General features: G+C 53.5%; 2 protein-coding genes across 2 annotated transcripts; both read right to left on the bottom strand.

The window, feature by feature from the left end:
- Window positions 1-804: 804 nt before the first annotated feature.
- Window positions 805-3011, bottom strand: Elane (elastase, neutrophil expressed). Its single transcript, XM_020175112.2, has 5 exons — window positions 2857-3011; window positions 2330-2486; window positions 1998-2139; window positions 1210-1443; window positions 805-1075 (listed from the first exon to the last, which is right to left on the bottom strand). Exons 1-5 carry the CDS (start codon window positions 2921-2923, stop codon window positions 875-877), a joined length of 801 nt encoding a protein of 266 aa, XP_020030701.2. The 5' UTR covers window positions 2924-3011; the 3' UTR covers window positions 805-874.
- A 3116-nt stretch (window positions 3012-6127) lies between these two features.
- Window positions 6128-9157, bottom strand: Prtn3 (proteinase 3). Its single transcript, XM_074054478.1, has 5 exons — window positions 8991-9157; window positions 8291-8456; window positions 7927-8068; window positions 7229-7459; window positions 6128-6505 (listed from the first exon to the last, which is right to left on the bottom strand). The coding sequence occupies exons 1-5, from the start codon at window positions 9124-9126 to the stop codon at window positions 6281-6283; spliced, it is 900 nt and encodes a 299-aa protein (XP_073910579.1). The 5' UTR covers window positions 9127-9157; the 3' UTR covers window positions 6128-6280.
- Window positions 9158-14435: the final 5278 nt, after the last annotated feature.

Here is a 14435-nt window from a genome sequence, read left to right as displayed (position 1 = left end):
GGGCCCAGTGAGAAAGGACAGTTCAGTAAACAACCCTTAACTTCCACAGATGCCGATGATGTGGAAAGATGGCCGGGTGTATAAAATGGATTTGGTGATCATAGGGCAGGGAGAGAGATGTGACAGCGGGGGCTGCCCAGAGAACACCCTGCAGGCAAAGGGAACTGCACATGTCCAAAAGCTCTGCGCTGGGGACAGGGGTGTGGCTCACTGGCATAACATGCGGTTAGCATGTCTAAAGTCCTGGATTCTACCCCTGCACTAGTAAAAAGAAAAGGCAAAGGGAAAGGTCCTGAGGTAGGACCAGGTTAGTGAGTTCCAGACAGAGGGGCCAGAAGCAAAGAGGGAGGGGAGTTTATATTTGTTATATTTGTTTTCTTGAGTGGTTACAGAGACAATGAACAGCTCTCCTGAAGTCACAGAGCTGGGAAACCCTAAGCCCAGGCTCCTGACCTTCACACCTGTCTGTCAATAATTCAGGGGCATGTCTACCATTCTGATCTGATTATGTAATTTTTTTTATTGTTGCTCTTTGCGGGGAGAGTTGGCAGTACTGGGATTTGAACTCAGGACTTCTCGCTTGCAAACCAGATGCTCTGTCACCTCCAGTCCTTGAAAGTGGACGTAAAGAAGGGAAAGTAGAAATGGCACACAACATTCTTTTGTAGAAAGTGGGGAAAGGACGCATTTCTTGCCGCCATGACTTCACTTTGCTGCCACTTGGTGGCAGAGTACTCAAGAGTTGCCACACATACTCTGACTGTTCTAGACAATCAATTGCACTGTCAACAAACACAAGATACCTTCTACAAAACAGAGCAGACATTTATTGTGCCTTTGTGAGTAGCTAAAGCAGGTGGCAGAGGCAGTCAACCTAGGGGGTCCTGCTTGCAGGGTCTCTGGGGTGGAGAGGGAGATGGTCCTCCTGGCTGCTAATGATGGAGTTGATCCAGTTTGCAAATTCTGCCACAGGGGCAAAGGCATCAGGATAGAAGCCAGAGCCACAGCTTCCCCGGATGAAGGAGTCAATGCCCTGGACCAGTCCATTGCAGACCAGAGGGCCACCAGAGTCCCCCTGTTAAGGCAAACAAGGTCCAAGGCTGGATTCTGAGGATTCCTGCCCACCCGCCAGAGTTGGGAAGTCCACCCTGTAGTTTGGCTGCTCCTTGCAGCTTGGGCAGGGCGCAGAGGGGAGCATGGGGTACGTACGAAGCAGATGCCAGCCTGCCGATGGGGCACAAGCGTACACACGTTCACTCGGCGGCGACACAGGGACGTCACCACCGTCACGTTGAGCTCCTGCAGGATGCTGGGCGTTGGCCTGTTGTTGCCCAGTCTGCCCCAGCCCATTGCCAGGCACTGTGTTCCATTGTCCACACCATTACCCTGGGCTGGCAACCTGGCCACCTGCACATTAGTGTTGATGGTGGCAGACCCATTGAGCTACAGTGGAGGGGAGAAAACAATCAGGGTGTCATGTGGGCAGTAGGCAATGACCCTCCCCACTCCAAACCTCAGTTTTCCCATCTATTAAGTGGAAGCAACCACAATCTCTGTCTCTAGTTGTGGCTGGAGGTCAGTATACACTAGGTACTCAATAAAACCACTCACAGGGAATAGTCATAGTTTTGCAAGCCAGGGTTCAGGGCAGGAAAGAACTCTTGAGTCTCCCACCTGCCCCAAAGGTGGAGTATTTGCCCCATTTCTCAAGACGGATTGTCCCTGCTCTCAGCAACAGGGAAGGTGAGTGGAGAAGGACAAATAATGATGGTTTGTTGACTGACAAGTGGTCAGAGAGCTTTCCTTGTAACATTTCATTTAACCCCTCAACAGCTGGCCCAAGGGAGAGTTACGCCCCCATTGTACTGAGGTGGAAACGGAGACACAGAGAGAGGATGAGCTACCAAGTTACTGACGGTCTGTACTTTTGGACCCCACAGTCTGTCCCCAGCATGTTTCCCAGCCCCACACCTTTGGACTCTCATTGCAGGGCGCACCTGGAGGACCACGATGTCGTTCAGCAGGAGTGTGGGGTTGAAGCCATTCTCGAAAACGCGCTGCACGCCGAAGGTCTGTCGGGTGGGCTCCTGCCGCCCTAGGTTATGAGCGCCAAGCACCACTGACACCAACCGGAAGTTTCTAGGGGAAGGGGAGTGAGGATGGTCCTGGGGGTGGGACGCAGAGAGACCCCGCGGGCTGGCCTGACCTGCGCGGAGCCAGGTGGTCCCACCCAGAGGTTTGTGGCCCCGGGCTCAAGGCAGGTCCCCAGGAGCCCCATAGCGCTCTGGACACTGAGGTTGGGAAGGGGAGAAGGTCCCTCGCCACTCACCTGCCGTTTACGCAGTGCGCTGCTGACAGGACGAAGTTCCTGGAGATCAGAGTCCCGCCGCAGAAGTGGCCACCGCGCTGCTGCAGGGACACCATGAAGGGCCATGCATGGGCCCGGGCTGGCCTGCCACCCACGATCTCCGTGGCCAACGAGGGGCCTGGGGACACACGGGATGGGGATAGTGAGTGCCTGTTGAAGCCCGCTGCCTTCTGCCCACATGACCCCTGGAGCCCCCATTAGGAAGTCTTGGGGGGAAACTGAGGCACAGAGAGGAGGAGCTGCCCACCATCCTTCTGGACTTGAGCTGGGCTGCACCCCTAGAGGATGCCCAGGGAACCCCAGATTGATGTACCAAAGCTCCCAGCTCCTGGTGGGAAGAACCTCCATTTCCTTTTCTGGGATTTTGTCCCAGCTGCTTCCACCCCATGAAGAAGAGGGACCCTCCAGGCCAAGCACATTCAGGGCAGAGGGGAGAGGACACCCAGGGCCAGATGGCCCGCAGGGGGATGGCTAGGGTCCCCACTCACCACCCAGCAGCAAGGCCAGCAGCACAGATGTGACAACAGGAGTAGAGGGTGGGTGGACACAGGCCATGGTGGCATTGGGCTCTGGTGTCCCTGTCCCTAGCTGGTGCCCACCAGGAGCTCTTATATCTCACACAGGGTGGCCGTTGGTATTGCCCCACTTCCTCTCCCGAGGTACAGAGGGGGTGATGAGCAAAGGGCTGTGGCAAGCCTCCAGGTCAAATTCAGGACACGAGATGAATGCTAGGAAAACAATCCTTTTTTGTTTTTTGTTTTTTTTAAAGTAAAACCATGTCCCAAAAAAAGGCACAGGACAACCTATCTATGACATTAGTCACTGTTTATCTGTATTCAGATTTCACTGGGCATCATGTATTTTTGCTAATCGGGATCTGAGAGACCTTGGCTGCTCCCTTGTGCCTCAGTTTACCCAGGGCACCGTAATCACAGCAATAGGAAACCGCACTGAGCATTCCCATGCCCAGTGCTGTCTGACTTTCTTCCAGGGTGGCAGGGCTAGCTCCTTAGTTGAGGTAGTGAAACTGAGGCATGTCTTAACCTGCTCCATGTGTTGCCCACCTAGCAATCTGGTGGGAGGGGGGTTAGCTGCAATTTTAACCCAGATCCTGGGATTCACCGCTGGTCAGCACATTGAGGCCAACTCTGGCTGGAGCTTTGTGGCCACCTCCCCACACTGTGGCCTCTCATGGCCTGTCCCTCACCCCTTTAATGTTTGCTCACAATGAGGAACTCATTGCCACCTGGTTTCCATCAGTCCCTAAGCCCTGCAGAAGTCCTGGGAGATCCTCTCCCATGTCCCTGAGCTGCACTGGACCTTGTACCACTGCAGCAGTGACCGGAGATCACAGGTCTAGAATTGGAGGGAGAGCTGGCACCCCACAGTGGAGATGGAAACAGGATTCCAGGCCCAGACCCCCCATCCTGCCCCACACACCTCTCCTGGGGGTGGCAGCCAGGGATGTTGCAAGACCAACGTCCCAGCTCAGGCGCAAGGTACAGAGGAGGGAACCAACTGACATCTCCAGGACTGGTGGGATGGGTGCCAGGGACACCAGGGCTGGCCAGGCTGTAATCATTGGACCTGGCTCCTCTGATATGTGAACTACCATATTTCTCAAATGAGGACCACTGCTCGCTCTCCTCTGTAGCCAGGCATACAGCAGGTGATCAATCCCTGTCAGTCCATTGCCCCTGGCTTGGTCACACACACACCAATTGGTCTTGCCCCTTCCTATTTTGGTTGACTCCTACCCTGCTGTCTTGAAATCAAAGAGCACTTATTGAGCACCTGCTATATACACAGCTGTTTCATGTCAAGGAAAAGAGCAGAAGGAAGGATTGCATGTCTTTGCAGGGAGTTGAGGGGGAGGTTTGGTTTGGGCAAGGAGACCACGGTCAGCTCATTTATTGAGCACCTCTTGTGTACTATGTTCACCCACGCTGTGGTGGCTGAGTGGATTCATATCACAGTTGCCACTGCAGAAGTTCAGGCCACTGAATTGTGACTCAGTTTCCTCCTGCATACAATGGGAGCTATAATAGGTTCCAAGTCATAGGATGTTAGCAGTAGTTGGATGAATTAACATTTATAAAAGCTGTCGCCTAAGAAAGCACTGTCTTCAGGAGCTTGTTAACCATTATTTATCAGAAGGAAGGTTTGGTCTCCAGTGCCACAGGGCATGGGCTGCAGGGGCTTTGGGGTTAGAAGTGTCTGTGTATCTTTCAGGCGGGAGGATGCTGTCCTACTTGATGCAAGTGTCCGTGTGGAAGTAAGTTTGACTATCCTGCTTGCAGGAGGCTGTTGGAGATGTTGGGGGACCCCAGCAACACAGACCTCTCCCTGGGCCCCTAGGGGACCCCTCCCTCACTGGAGCCCCCAAGTCTTGTGCCCAGCATCCTGTTCCCCATTCCTGTAAGTTTGTCCTTCTTGGACTTCAACAACCTCAGCTACTTCTAGCTCTTGAAGGGTTTGGTTTGGGCAAGGAGACCAGATTTAGCTACAGCTGCATTTATTGAGCACTGTCTGTATACTATGCTCATCCATGCCGTGGTGACTAAGGGTGTTGACTCTGGGTTCATATTCTGGTCCCTACAGTGGAACTTTAGGTCACTGAATCAGTCCCTCTGTGACTCAGTTTCCTCCTTGCCCCCTCCTTGGTGCTCACAGGCCCCCTAGCCGCAACCCTCCCTCCCAGACCTGGGACGTTCTTATAGAAATGTCTTTCACACACCAGCTCACAGAAAACTTTTTTGTGGGTCTTTTTATTTATTCCAATCCATGGGCTTATTCCCTCCAGCAAACCTCATTTACCCCCCGTGCTGAGCACCAAAAGGTCCCCTGGGTCTCCTAAAAATCACTAGAGTCCCTGACATTCAGGAGTGCACACTTCCTAGGGTCCAGGGCATCTCGGCACAGGTCTGGTGCCAACACTGCTGCTGTAAGGTCTCAGATTCTCCCTAAGTGATCCTGGTGGAGGTTTAAAAGAGTTAGAAAAGGCTGGGTGTTCTCCCTCTTGCTTAAATTGGTACACTGCCACCAAGTGGTGACAGAGTAAATCAAATCAGCTGCCCCTCCATGAATCTCAACTACCAGATTCTTCTCTCTGGGGCTGGTCTATGACTCATACCCTCTTTCCCTCTGGGCTCATTTCTGCCACCATGGGGCCCCACCCATGAGAAATACAGTCTGTGCTCATCTAGGTGCACACCAGGGTGCCACTCCTCACTTGCTCTCCTCCCTATCTCCTGCCCCTGCTCATTCAGTCTCACTGAGTGCCTGGCCTCACACTGGGCCCCCAGCTTGCTCTTGACTCTGGGCCCTTGCCTGCAGTCCATCTCCTGTACTATTCACACTTCAGCACTCAGCCCAGACACTGCCACTTCCCACAGGAGGCCCTCCTGTCTGCCACAACTGGACCAGGACCCACAGGACTGGATGCTCCCCACAGTAGTCCTGACCACCCATGTGATGACAGACTGGCCCTCAAGGAACCCCAAGCTGGGGACATAGGGCTGAGTTCCATGGGTCAAGGGACTCCTCAGCCAGTTCTAGGAAGTGCCAGAATGACCAATTTTCCAGACGAGGAAACTGAGGCACCAAAATGAGAAGTGACTCGCCTAGGGCCCCACAGGAGGGGCTGTGGGCATCTGGAGTGAGACTCTGATGAGCCCAGCCTCCACTCTATCCCCATCCCGAGTAAGGGGCTCTGGCCAGCTCCCTATGTACCTGAGGGAAGGACAGACAGGAGCTGGAGAGAGTTTCAGCTTTTATTGAGGTCACATGGAGCAGGGCTCCCTGCCTGCCTCCTGAGAGCCCCAGGGTGGGCTGGGACAGATGGAATGGCTGCAGGACTCTCCATGGTGTCAAGAACCTTCTGGAAAGATCTGCTGGGCCCAAACTCCCCCATTAGGGTTTGCTGCCCGCCTCTGTGCCCAGCGGATTGGCCTGTGGAAGGGCGACCCGGAGGCGGCCCGGCCCTCCCGCGCTGCGCAGCACCATTTGAATCCAGTCCACATACAGGGAAACTCTCGCGAAGAAGTCGGGGTACTGGCGGGTGGCACATTCCCGGATCACGAAAGAGTCCACCCCCTGCAGGACGCCGTCACACACCAAGGGTCCCCCCGAGTCTCCCTGGGGTGGGGTAGAGAAGTCTGTCAATGCCCCAGGGCCCAGAGACGGGAAAAGGGTCCCGGTCCCAGGGGTGGCCAGTGGACGACGACGGCATTTATTGGTCTCCTGCTGGGCACCTGGACCACTGGATTCTGGAAAGGTCACCCATACCCGCCCATGTCCCAGACGGACCAGGAGGGAGGAGTCCCCAGACCCACAAACGCCCCCAGGTAGAACATGAGAGCCTCTATTCCACGGGGGGCCCAGAGCTGTTCCACTCACTGCCCTGCTAACCCTCACTGTGGACATGCCGTCCTCCAGGTGGGGAAACGGAGGCTCAGAGTGACGACTGAGCAAAGATGTGGGAACAGAACCCAGAACATGAGCTCCGCTCCTACCGGAAGCCTTTCCCTCCCTGGGTCCTCCTCTATCCCCACACTCCCGGGGGGCTGGGGGGGGAGGCCCTCCCTCTCCGGGGCTCCTCCCTCTCCAGGCCGTCCTCTCCAGAGTCTCCGTTCCCAGTCCTTAACATACCCCGGTTCCCCCTCCCCACCCGCCTCCTTTCCCGCCCTACCTCCCTGGAGCCCCTCCCACTCCGGGGCTCCTCCCCCGTCACGGCCCCGCCCTCCCCACGGGCCCCCCATGCTTGGAGCCCCTCCTTCTCCAAAGCTCCTCTCTCCAGGACCCCTCTCCCTGCCTTTCCCTCCCCCAAACCCAGGTCCGGGCCTGCGCACGGGTACTTACGAAGCAGATGCCGGCGCTGCGGCGGGGCACCAGCGTGCACACGTTGTGTGGCCGGCACAAGAAGGTGACCACGGTCACGTTCAGTTCCTGAAGCACGCGGGGCGTCGGCGCGCGGGTGCCCAGGCGGCCCCAGCCCATGGCCAGGCACTGGGTGCCTTGAGGCAACGGCTGGTCCTGCCGGGGTAGCTGGGCCACCGCCACCTCGGCGTTGAGGGAAGCCGGGCGGTCCAGCTGGGGCAAAGCGGGCGGGTGAGAACTTGTCCCCAGGCCCGGCGCCACCCTATACTCCCGCCCTCGCCTCCCGGGAGCCCCTCACCACGCCTCCCGACCCTTGCTGTTTCCTCTGCGGAGCACTTATTGAGCACCAAGTGTATGCCCAGTTCTATTTTGAGCTCCAGGGCTCCAGTGTTGACCAATTCAGACAATTCTCTGCTGGGAACGCTGATTTTCAAGGTGGGAGGGGCCAGGAGCGCCACAGTCCTGGGTGGCGCTGACGGTTGTGTGATGCCCAGGCTGTGAGGGTACTGGCGTGGGGCATAGCCTGAACAGGGGCGGAGGCAGAGGGGTTGGCATGTTCAAGAGAGAAACATAGGTGTAGGAGGACTGGTTGAATTCCAACCCTCCAGCTCCATGGGATCCTGGTGTGTGTGCCTCTGGCAGGGCGGTAGAGATGAAGTCCCCAGACTCCACCCACCCACCTGAATGAGCAGCACGTCGTTGAGGTTCTCTTCGGGGTTATAGTTGTTGCGAAACACCTGACTGATGGTGAACGTCTGCTGCACTGGCTCAGGGCTCTGCAGGTCGTGAGCCCCAAGCACCACGGTCACCAAGTGTGCAGGGCTGGGGAGGTCAAGTCTCGGTTCTCAGCCCTCATATTCACTGGTGTCCCACCCCAACACACACCCGCAGCAGCCCGCGACCCCTCCCACTACTGCCCCAGAGGACAGGCCAGCAAGTGTGAAGCCAGAAGTGGGAGGGGAGACCAGGTCTGATGCCCAGACAGGGCCCAGCTGCCCCTTGGACCGCCGCCTCCCCCACACCCCACGGTGTCCCTGCACTCACATGTCCTGCAGGCAGTGGGCAGCGCTCAGCACGAAGCTGGGGTGGATCAGAGTGCCCCCGCAGAAGTGGCTGCCTGGAGCCCTGCTCAGCTGCAGGGATGCCACATAGGGTCGAGAGTGGGGCTGAGCCTCTCGCCCGCCCACGATCTGTGCTGCTCTGGTTGCACCTAGGGGAGGTGACTGTCACCCCCGTGGCCCAGTGCCGGCCGCAGGGACCCTCAATTTGCTGTGTGACCTCGACAGACCCTGAACTTTGAGCTTTGACTCCCCATCTGTATAAGGGCATCCCATGGCTCCTGGTGTGGACCACCAGTGGGAAGGAGGCTCAGCACCTGGGGAGGGGCAGTGTTTTACTGTTGTTTTAAGAGGGTCTTCAGATTTAGCCCTGGCTGGCCTTGAACTTGCAATCCTCCTCCTTCAGCTGGGGTTACAGACATGTGCTATCATACCTGGAGTATAATTATTCTTTCTAAAAATTCTCTGAGAGGCTTCTAAGAAACAAACAAAAAAAAAAAACAGCCAACAAGGTAACCCATTTCACAGATGGGAAACAGAGTCAAACTCCCCATTACCCCAAGGCATTCAGCCAGGCAGCAGATGGGGTCCTGCCTCAGTCTCTCCAACTATTAAAGGGCAAGGCCTCAGGGGTGGACACTCCCCAGAATCAACTGATAGACAGATGGCCACATGGCCTCACTCACCGCCCAGCAGCAGGGCCAGCAGACAGGAAGCAAGGGCAGGGGTGAGAGATTGGTGTCTTCGGGCCATCGTCAGGATCCGGTTCCTACCTGCCTGGCTCTTCTTATAGCACTCTGGAGTCCGTTGCCATTGCTCCATGACTGGGCTGGGCAGCCTCACTTCCTCCTTCAATCACTTGGCAGAGAGATTGGGGGTCAGACCCACATTCCAGGAAGGATACGAGGCTTGGGCTCAGGGTCCCAACTTCATAGAGGTGTGGAAAACTGGCTCCCAACCACCCCATCCCAAGTGGTCTGGGCCAGGGAGCAGCACGGCCACAGCCTTGGGTGATACTCACCCATGCCTTTCCCATGGGGTCCTGTGACCCAGTGCGGTGGATATACTCTGTGTGTTCAGCAGCTAGGGTGAAGCACCCTTCACTGGGGACAGAGCAGAGAGGGGAAAGAGGGGCACAGGGCCATGTGACCCCATGGACCTCTACCTGGCCAGTTTTGATTTGGGGTTTTGTTCTTTTCCTCCGAGGCAGTAGTTCTCAATCAAGAGGTAATCCTGTCCCCCAGGGCACTGTAAGCAATGTCTGGGGACATGTGTAGTTGTCACCACTATGGAATCCCTGGCATGAGTGGGTTAAAGCCAGGGACACTGCTTGGCACCCTGCAGGGCCCAGGATTTCCCCACAGAGAATGAATTAATTATTGTGGGAAAACAATTGAGTCCATTCCTGCTCCCACCAGACATTAGAGCACAGTCCTGAGGGGCAGCCCCTGTGAACCAAGGGACCCCAGCTTCTGGGGTTGACCTCCTCTCTCCTCCCCACTCAGTGTGTGGATGTCAATGTGAGCAGCATCCTAGGACCTCAGCAGGGCAGGTGACCATGGGTATAGAGTCTCCTGGGGCCCATGACATCCTTGGATCCAGGGGGTTTCAACTGGGTCATTTGACTCTCAGAAGACACTGGATAATGTCTGGGGACATTTGTAGTTGGCAGGACTTAGGGAATTCCTAGTATGGAGAGGGTGGAGGCCAGGGACATTGTACAGCACCCTATAGGGCCCAGGATGCCCCACCATGAGAAAGTATCACATGTCCCCAAATGTGAAAAGTGTTGAGAGGGAGAAGCCCAGGTGCAGAGGAGATATTTATTTCTTTTTTATTTATTTTTTTTAATTCTTTTTTTTTTTTTTTGGTGGGACTGGGGTTTGAACTCAGGGCTTTGTGCTTACAAAAAACACCCTATTGCTTGAGCCACACCTCCAGTCTGTTTTGCTCTGGTTATTTTGGGAATGGGGGTCTCCCAAACTATTTGCCCAAGCTGGTTTTGAACCTAAATCCTCTGAAGTAGTTAGGATTAATGGTGTGAGCCACCAGCACCCGTTTGTATGTTTATTTATTTATTTGAAACAAGGTCTTGTAGCCTCCAACTGGATCTTCCTGCTCTGAGTACTAGGATTATAGGCACATGCTGCCATGCTCAGCAATTTACTTATTTCTAATGGACTTGCCATTATGAAAAGTTTAAACCCTTGGAAACAGAGAATGAAGTCACTGAACTCAGGACTTCCCACAGCAGTTCTGTATGGATTCATTTCGAAGTGATTTTATGTTTCCAGAAATCCAAAGACTTTCTGAATTCACCTCTCCAGCTTCCTCAACATCATCGTATTTCACGGCCCAAGGGCCCGGTTGGTTGCCTCATCTTCAGGCCTCTTCTGCATCTCAGGGCTTATCCTTTTTCAACTCCTGGACCCCATACTGGGTGCATCCTCATGGGAACTCTAGCCTCCTCTGGTTAGGACAGTCCTTGGTCTCTACTGCTGGTGGAAACCAGGAAAGAAGAGCTGCAGGTTGTGGTGTTACTCAGCTCTGGTGCTCTCAGATGTGAGGTTGTGGCCTCCTACAGAGCCCCCTGGTGAGGATGTATCTGAGGCTGATGACATTGAACTTGACCACTTTGTTAAGGCCCTGTCTGCTGGTTCCTCCAGTGTCAGGTTACAGTCTCCCTTCTGGAGAATGTAAATGACCTGTGGGGATCTTCTGAGAAGAGCAGCTTGCTCTTCAGATTTCGGAAATTTTGACTGGATTTCTTTCCTACCACTCCAACTAGTTGGAATTTCGCTCAAAGGACAGTTGTTCTACTCTGCATTTTTCTCCCTTCTTTTTTTTATTCCTGGTGCTTGGTTGAACCCAGGGCCTCATGTATGTTAAGCACGCATTTTACCATGGAGCTGCACTCTATCCCTTCTCTGCATTTTTTTTTTTTTAAATGTACTCGGTCTATACTTTGAGCCACTCCACCAACCCCTTTTTATGATGGGTTTTTCGAGATAAGTCTCTTGAACTATTTGCCCTGGCTGGTTTTGAACTTCAGTCCTCCTGATCTCTGCCTCCTGTAGCTAGGATTATAGGAGTGAGGCACTGACTCCCAGCCCTTCTCTGCATTTTTGTTTTGTTTTGTTTTGGTTTTGGTGGTGCTGGGGTTTAACTCAGGGCCTTGTGCTTGCTGGGAAGGCAGTCCACCACTTTAGCCATGCCCTAAACCCTTTCTGCTTTTGTTATTTTTCAAATGGGGTCTCATGTTTATGCCTGGGCTTGTCTGAATGGCAGTCCTATTTAAGCTCTCCATGTACCTGGAATAACAAGGCATATGCAAACACTCCTAACTTTTTATTGGTTGACATGGGGTCTCAAAAACATTTTTCCCAGACTGACCTTGATCCATGACCCTCCCCATCTCTGCCTCCCGAGTAGCTAGGATTACAGGCCTGGGCCACAGTGTCCGGCCATCTGCATTTTTTTTTTTTTTTGGAGGTACTGGTGTTTGAACTCAGTATTCACACTTGATAGGAGGTGCTCTACCACTTGAGCCACACCCCAGCCCATTTTTGCTTTAGTTATTTTTCAAATATGGTTGTGCATTTTTGTCCAGAGCTGGCCTCAAACTGTGATCCTCCTACTTATGCCTTCCCAAGTAAGTAAGATGACAGGTGTGAACCACTACACCTGGCTTCTGCACTGAGATGGGGTCTCATTAATTTTTTTGCCTGGGCTGGCCTCAAACAACCACAATCCTTCCCAGTAATCCCCAGTACCTGGGATTACAGGTTTAAGCCGTGCCCAGCTCCCCACCCCTGGGGCTTGAACTTGGCCTGGTGCCCTTTTTTTTTGGTGATAGGGATTTTCAAGATAGGGTCTCGTGAACTATTTGCCTGGGCTGGCTTCGAACCTCTATCCTCCTGATCTTTGCCTTCTGAGTCGCTAGGATTACAGGTGTGAGCCACTGGTGCCCGGCTCTTCTCTGCATTTTTATGTTATACTTCTGCCCAATCCCTGGAAATTACCCACCATGTCCACCCACTGAGAGTTCATTGGGGCATCCACATCACCCACGAAAGGGGATGTCTCTTTCAACAGACATTTTAGCCAGATGTGGTGGTACACACTTATCCCAGCCTTTGGAAGGCTAAGGCAGGAGGCTGTAAAGTTCCAGGCCAGCCTGGGATACATAGCCTTAAAACTAAAACAAAGCCAGGTGCTGGTGGCTCACACCTGTAATCCTAGCTACTGGTGAGACAGAGATGAGGACGATTGCAGTTTGAGGCCAACTCAAGCAAATAATTCTTGAGACCCTATCTTGAAAACACTCTTCACAAAACAGGGCTGGTAGAGTGACTCAAGTGGTACAGCACCTGCCTAGCAAGCATTTAGCCCTGAGTTCAAATCCCAGTATTTCGGAGAAAGAAAAAAAAAGCAGGTGACAATAGCAACAGAACCTCTGGGGGAAGGCACGTGTGTTTCTGATTCTGTCATTTGATGCCTGGATTTGAATCCTACTGTGCTTTGTGTTTCTGGGCTGGAAACTCTGCCTCTCTAAGCTGAACCTCAGTTTCCCCATCTGTTAAGTAAGAAGGATAATGGCTCCATCTCACAGGGGTTCAATAACTCCATACAAACAAGAGCATGATAAACTAAGTGTCCATGGATGGATGGAGGAATGAGGCTCTGACACACACCACAATGTGGAGGGACATTGAGGTGCTCAGTGGGAGAAGCAGACACACAAGGTCCCACGGTGTGTGACTCCACTGATAGGAAACATCCAGAACAGGCGAATCCAGAGCCAGGAAGTGGACTTGTGGGTGCCGAAGCCTAGGGAGGGGGTGAAGTGACTGTTCATGGGGATGGAGCTTCCTTTTGGGGAAGATAGAATGTTCTAGAATTAGATCGAGATGGTGTTAATGTATTAAATGCCATTGAATTGTTACGTAGCTGAATTTTATGATATAATATAAAGCTATTAGAGAGAGAAAAAGAGAAAAAATGAGAATATGATTGGTCAAACAAATAAGTATCCAGGCCTGAGAGCTGGTGGACTCCCTATTCGATGTATTTTTCCATCAAGTTCTGTTTCCACTGAGGATGCTCCAGGTCCTGCCACCCCACGTGTGGTCACCCCACATGTGTTCACTCCAGGTGAACCTGGAACCCGGCTGGTACATGCAATGGGTATTCCTGATGGAGCAAAGGGGGCCACACAGGCACAAAGTGGGAGAGATGGGAAGACATGAGTAGGTCAGGATCTGAGGCTGAGGGGAGCCCTAGGTGGGGGCACAACTCAGGGGCCTCTTTGGGTCGGGCTGGGAGGGGAAGTGAGGCTGGAAGCCAAGACCTCAGCCCCTTCCTGTGCCAGCTGAGAGTGGCCCAACGGCAAACGGCTGGTGGAGAGGGGAGTGGGGGCCCAGGCCATAGAGAACCATGGGGAAACTGAGGGCAGGAATACCAGGCTTAGGCCTGTGGTGCCTGTCCACCTTTATCTGTCTTTGTCTTTGTCTGCCTCTGTCTCTCTGCCTCTGTCTCTGTTTGTGTCTCTCCTGGTCTGTTTCTGTCTTTCTGTATTTCTACCTCTGTCTTGGTCCTTCTCTTTCTGTCTCTCTCTGGAGTGACAGCAATCCTAACTGCTCTGTCTATGGCCTGGCCCAGGCCATTATCAGCTGTGGAATTCCATCTAAATCTCTAGATCTCTCTGGGCTTCTGGTTCCTATGCTACAAGGGGGGGCAAACAAGGAGTAATTCCTCCCACAATCAGACATCAGTGGGGAGTATCTGACAAGGCCCTAAGGACACAGAGTTTCCTGGGAAGGCAGACAGGGCAGGAAACCATTTGTCATACTGGCAAAAAATGTGAATTGTCCTAATATCCAGAGCCCGAGCAGAGTGGGAAAGGGTGGGTTTCAATTCTGGGGAAAGGGATGGCCAGGGGTCATTGCAACTGCCTCAGGGAGAAATCATACAAGAAACACATGCTGGGGCTGGCAGGGTGGCTTGAGCAGTAGAGCTCCTGCCTAGCAAGCATGAGGTCCTGAGTTTAAACCCCAGTACTGCACAAAAAAAAGAAACACGTGCAAAGGCCACTGCGATTCCATGATGAGAACATTTGGAGAGACACCTTC

This window comes from Castor canadensis, chromosome 14 (genome assembly GCF_047511655.1).
Source record: "Castor canadensis chromosome 14, mCasCan1.hap1v2, whole genome shotgun sequence".
Lineage (NCBI taxonomy): Eukaryota > Metazoa > Chordata > Mammalia > Rodentia > Castoridae > Castor > Castor canadensis.
Note: the sequence above shows the minus strand (reverse complement) of the source record. Positions and strands in the feature narration are given on the sequence as shown.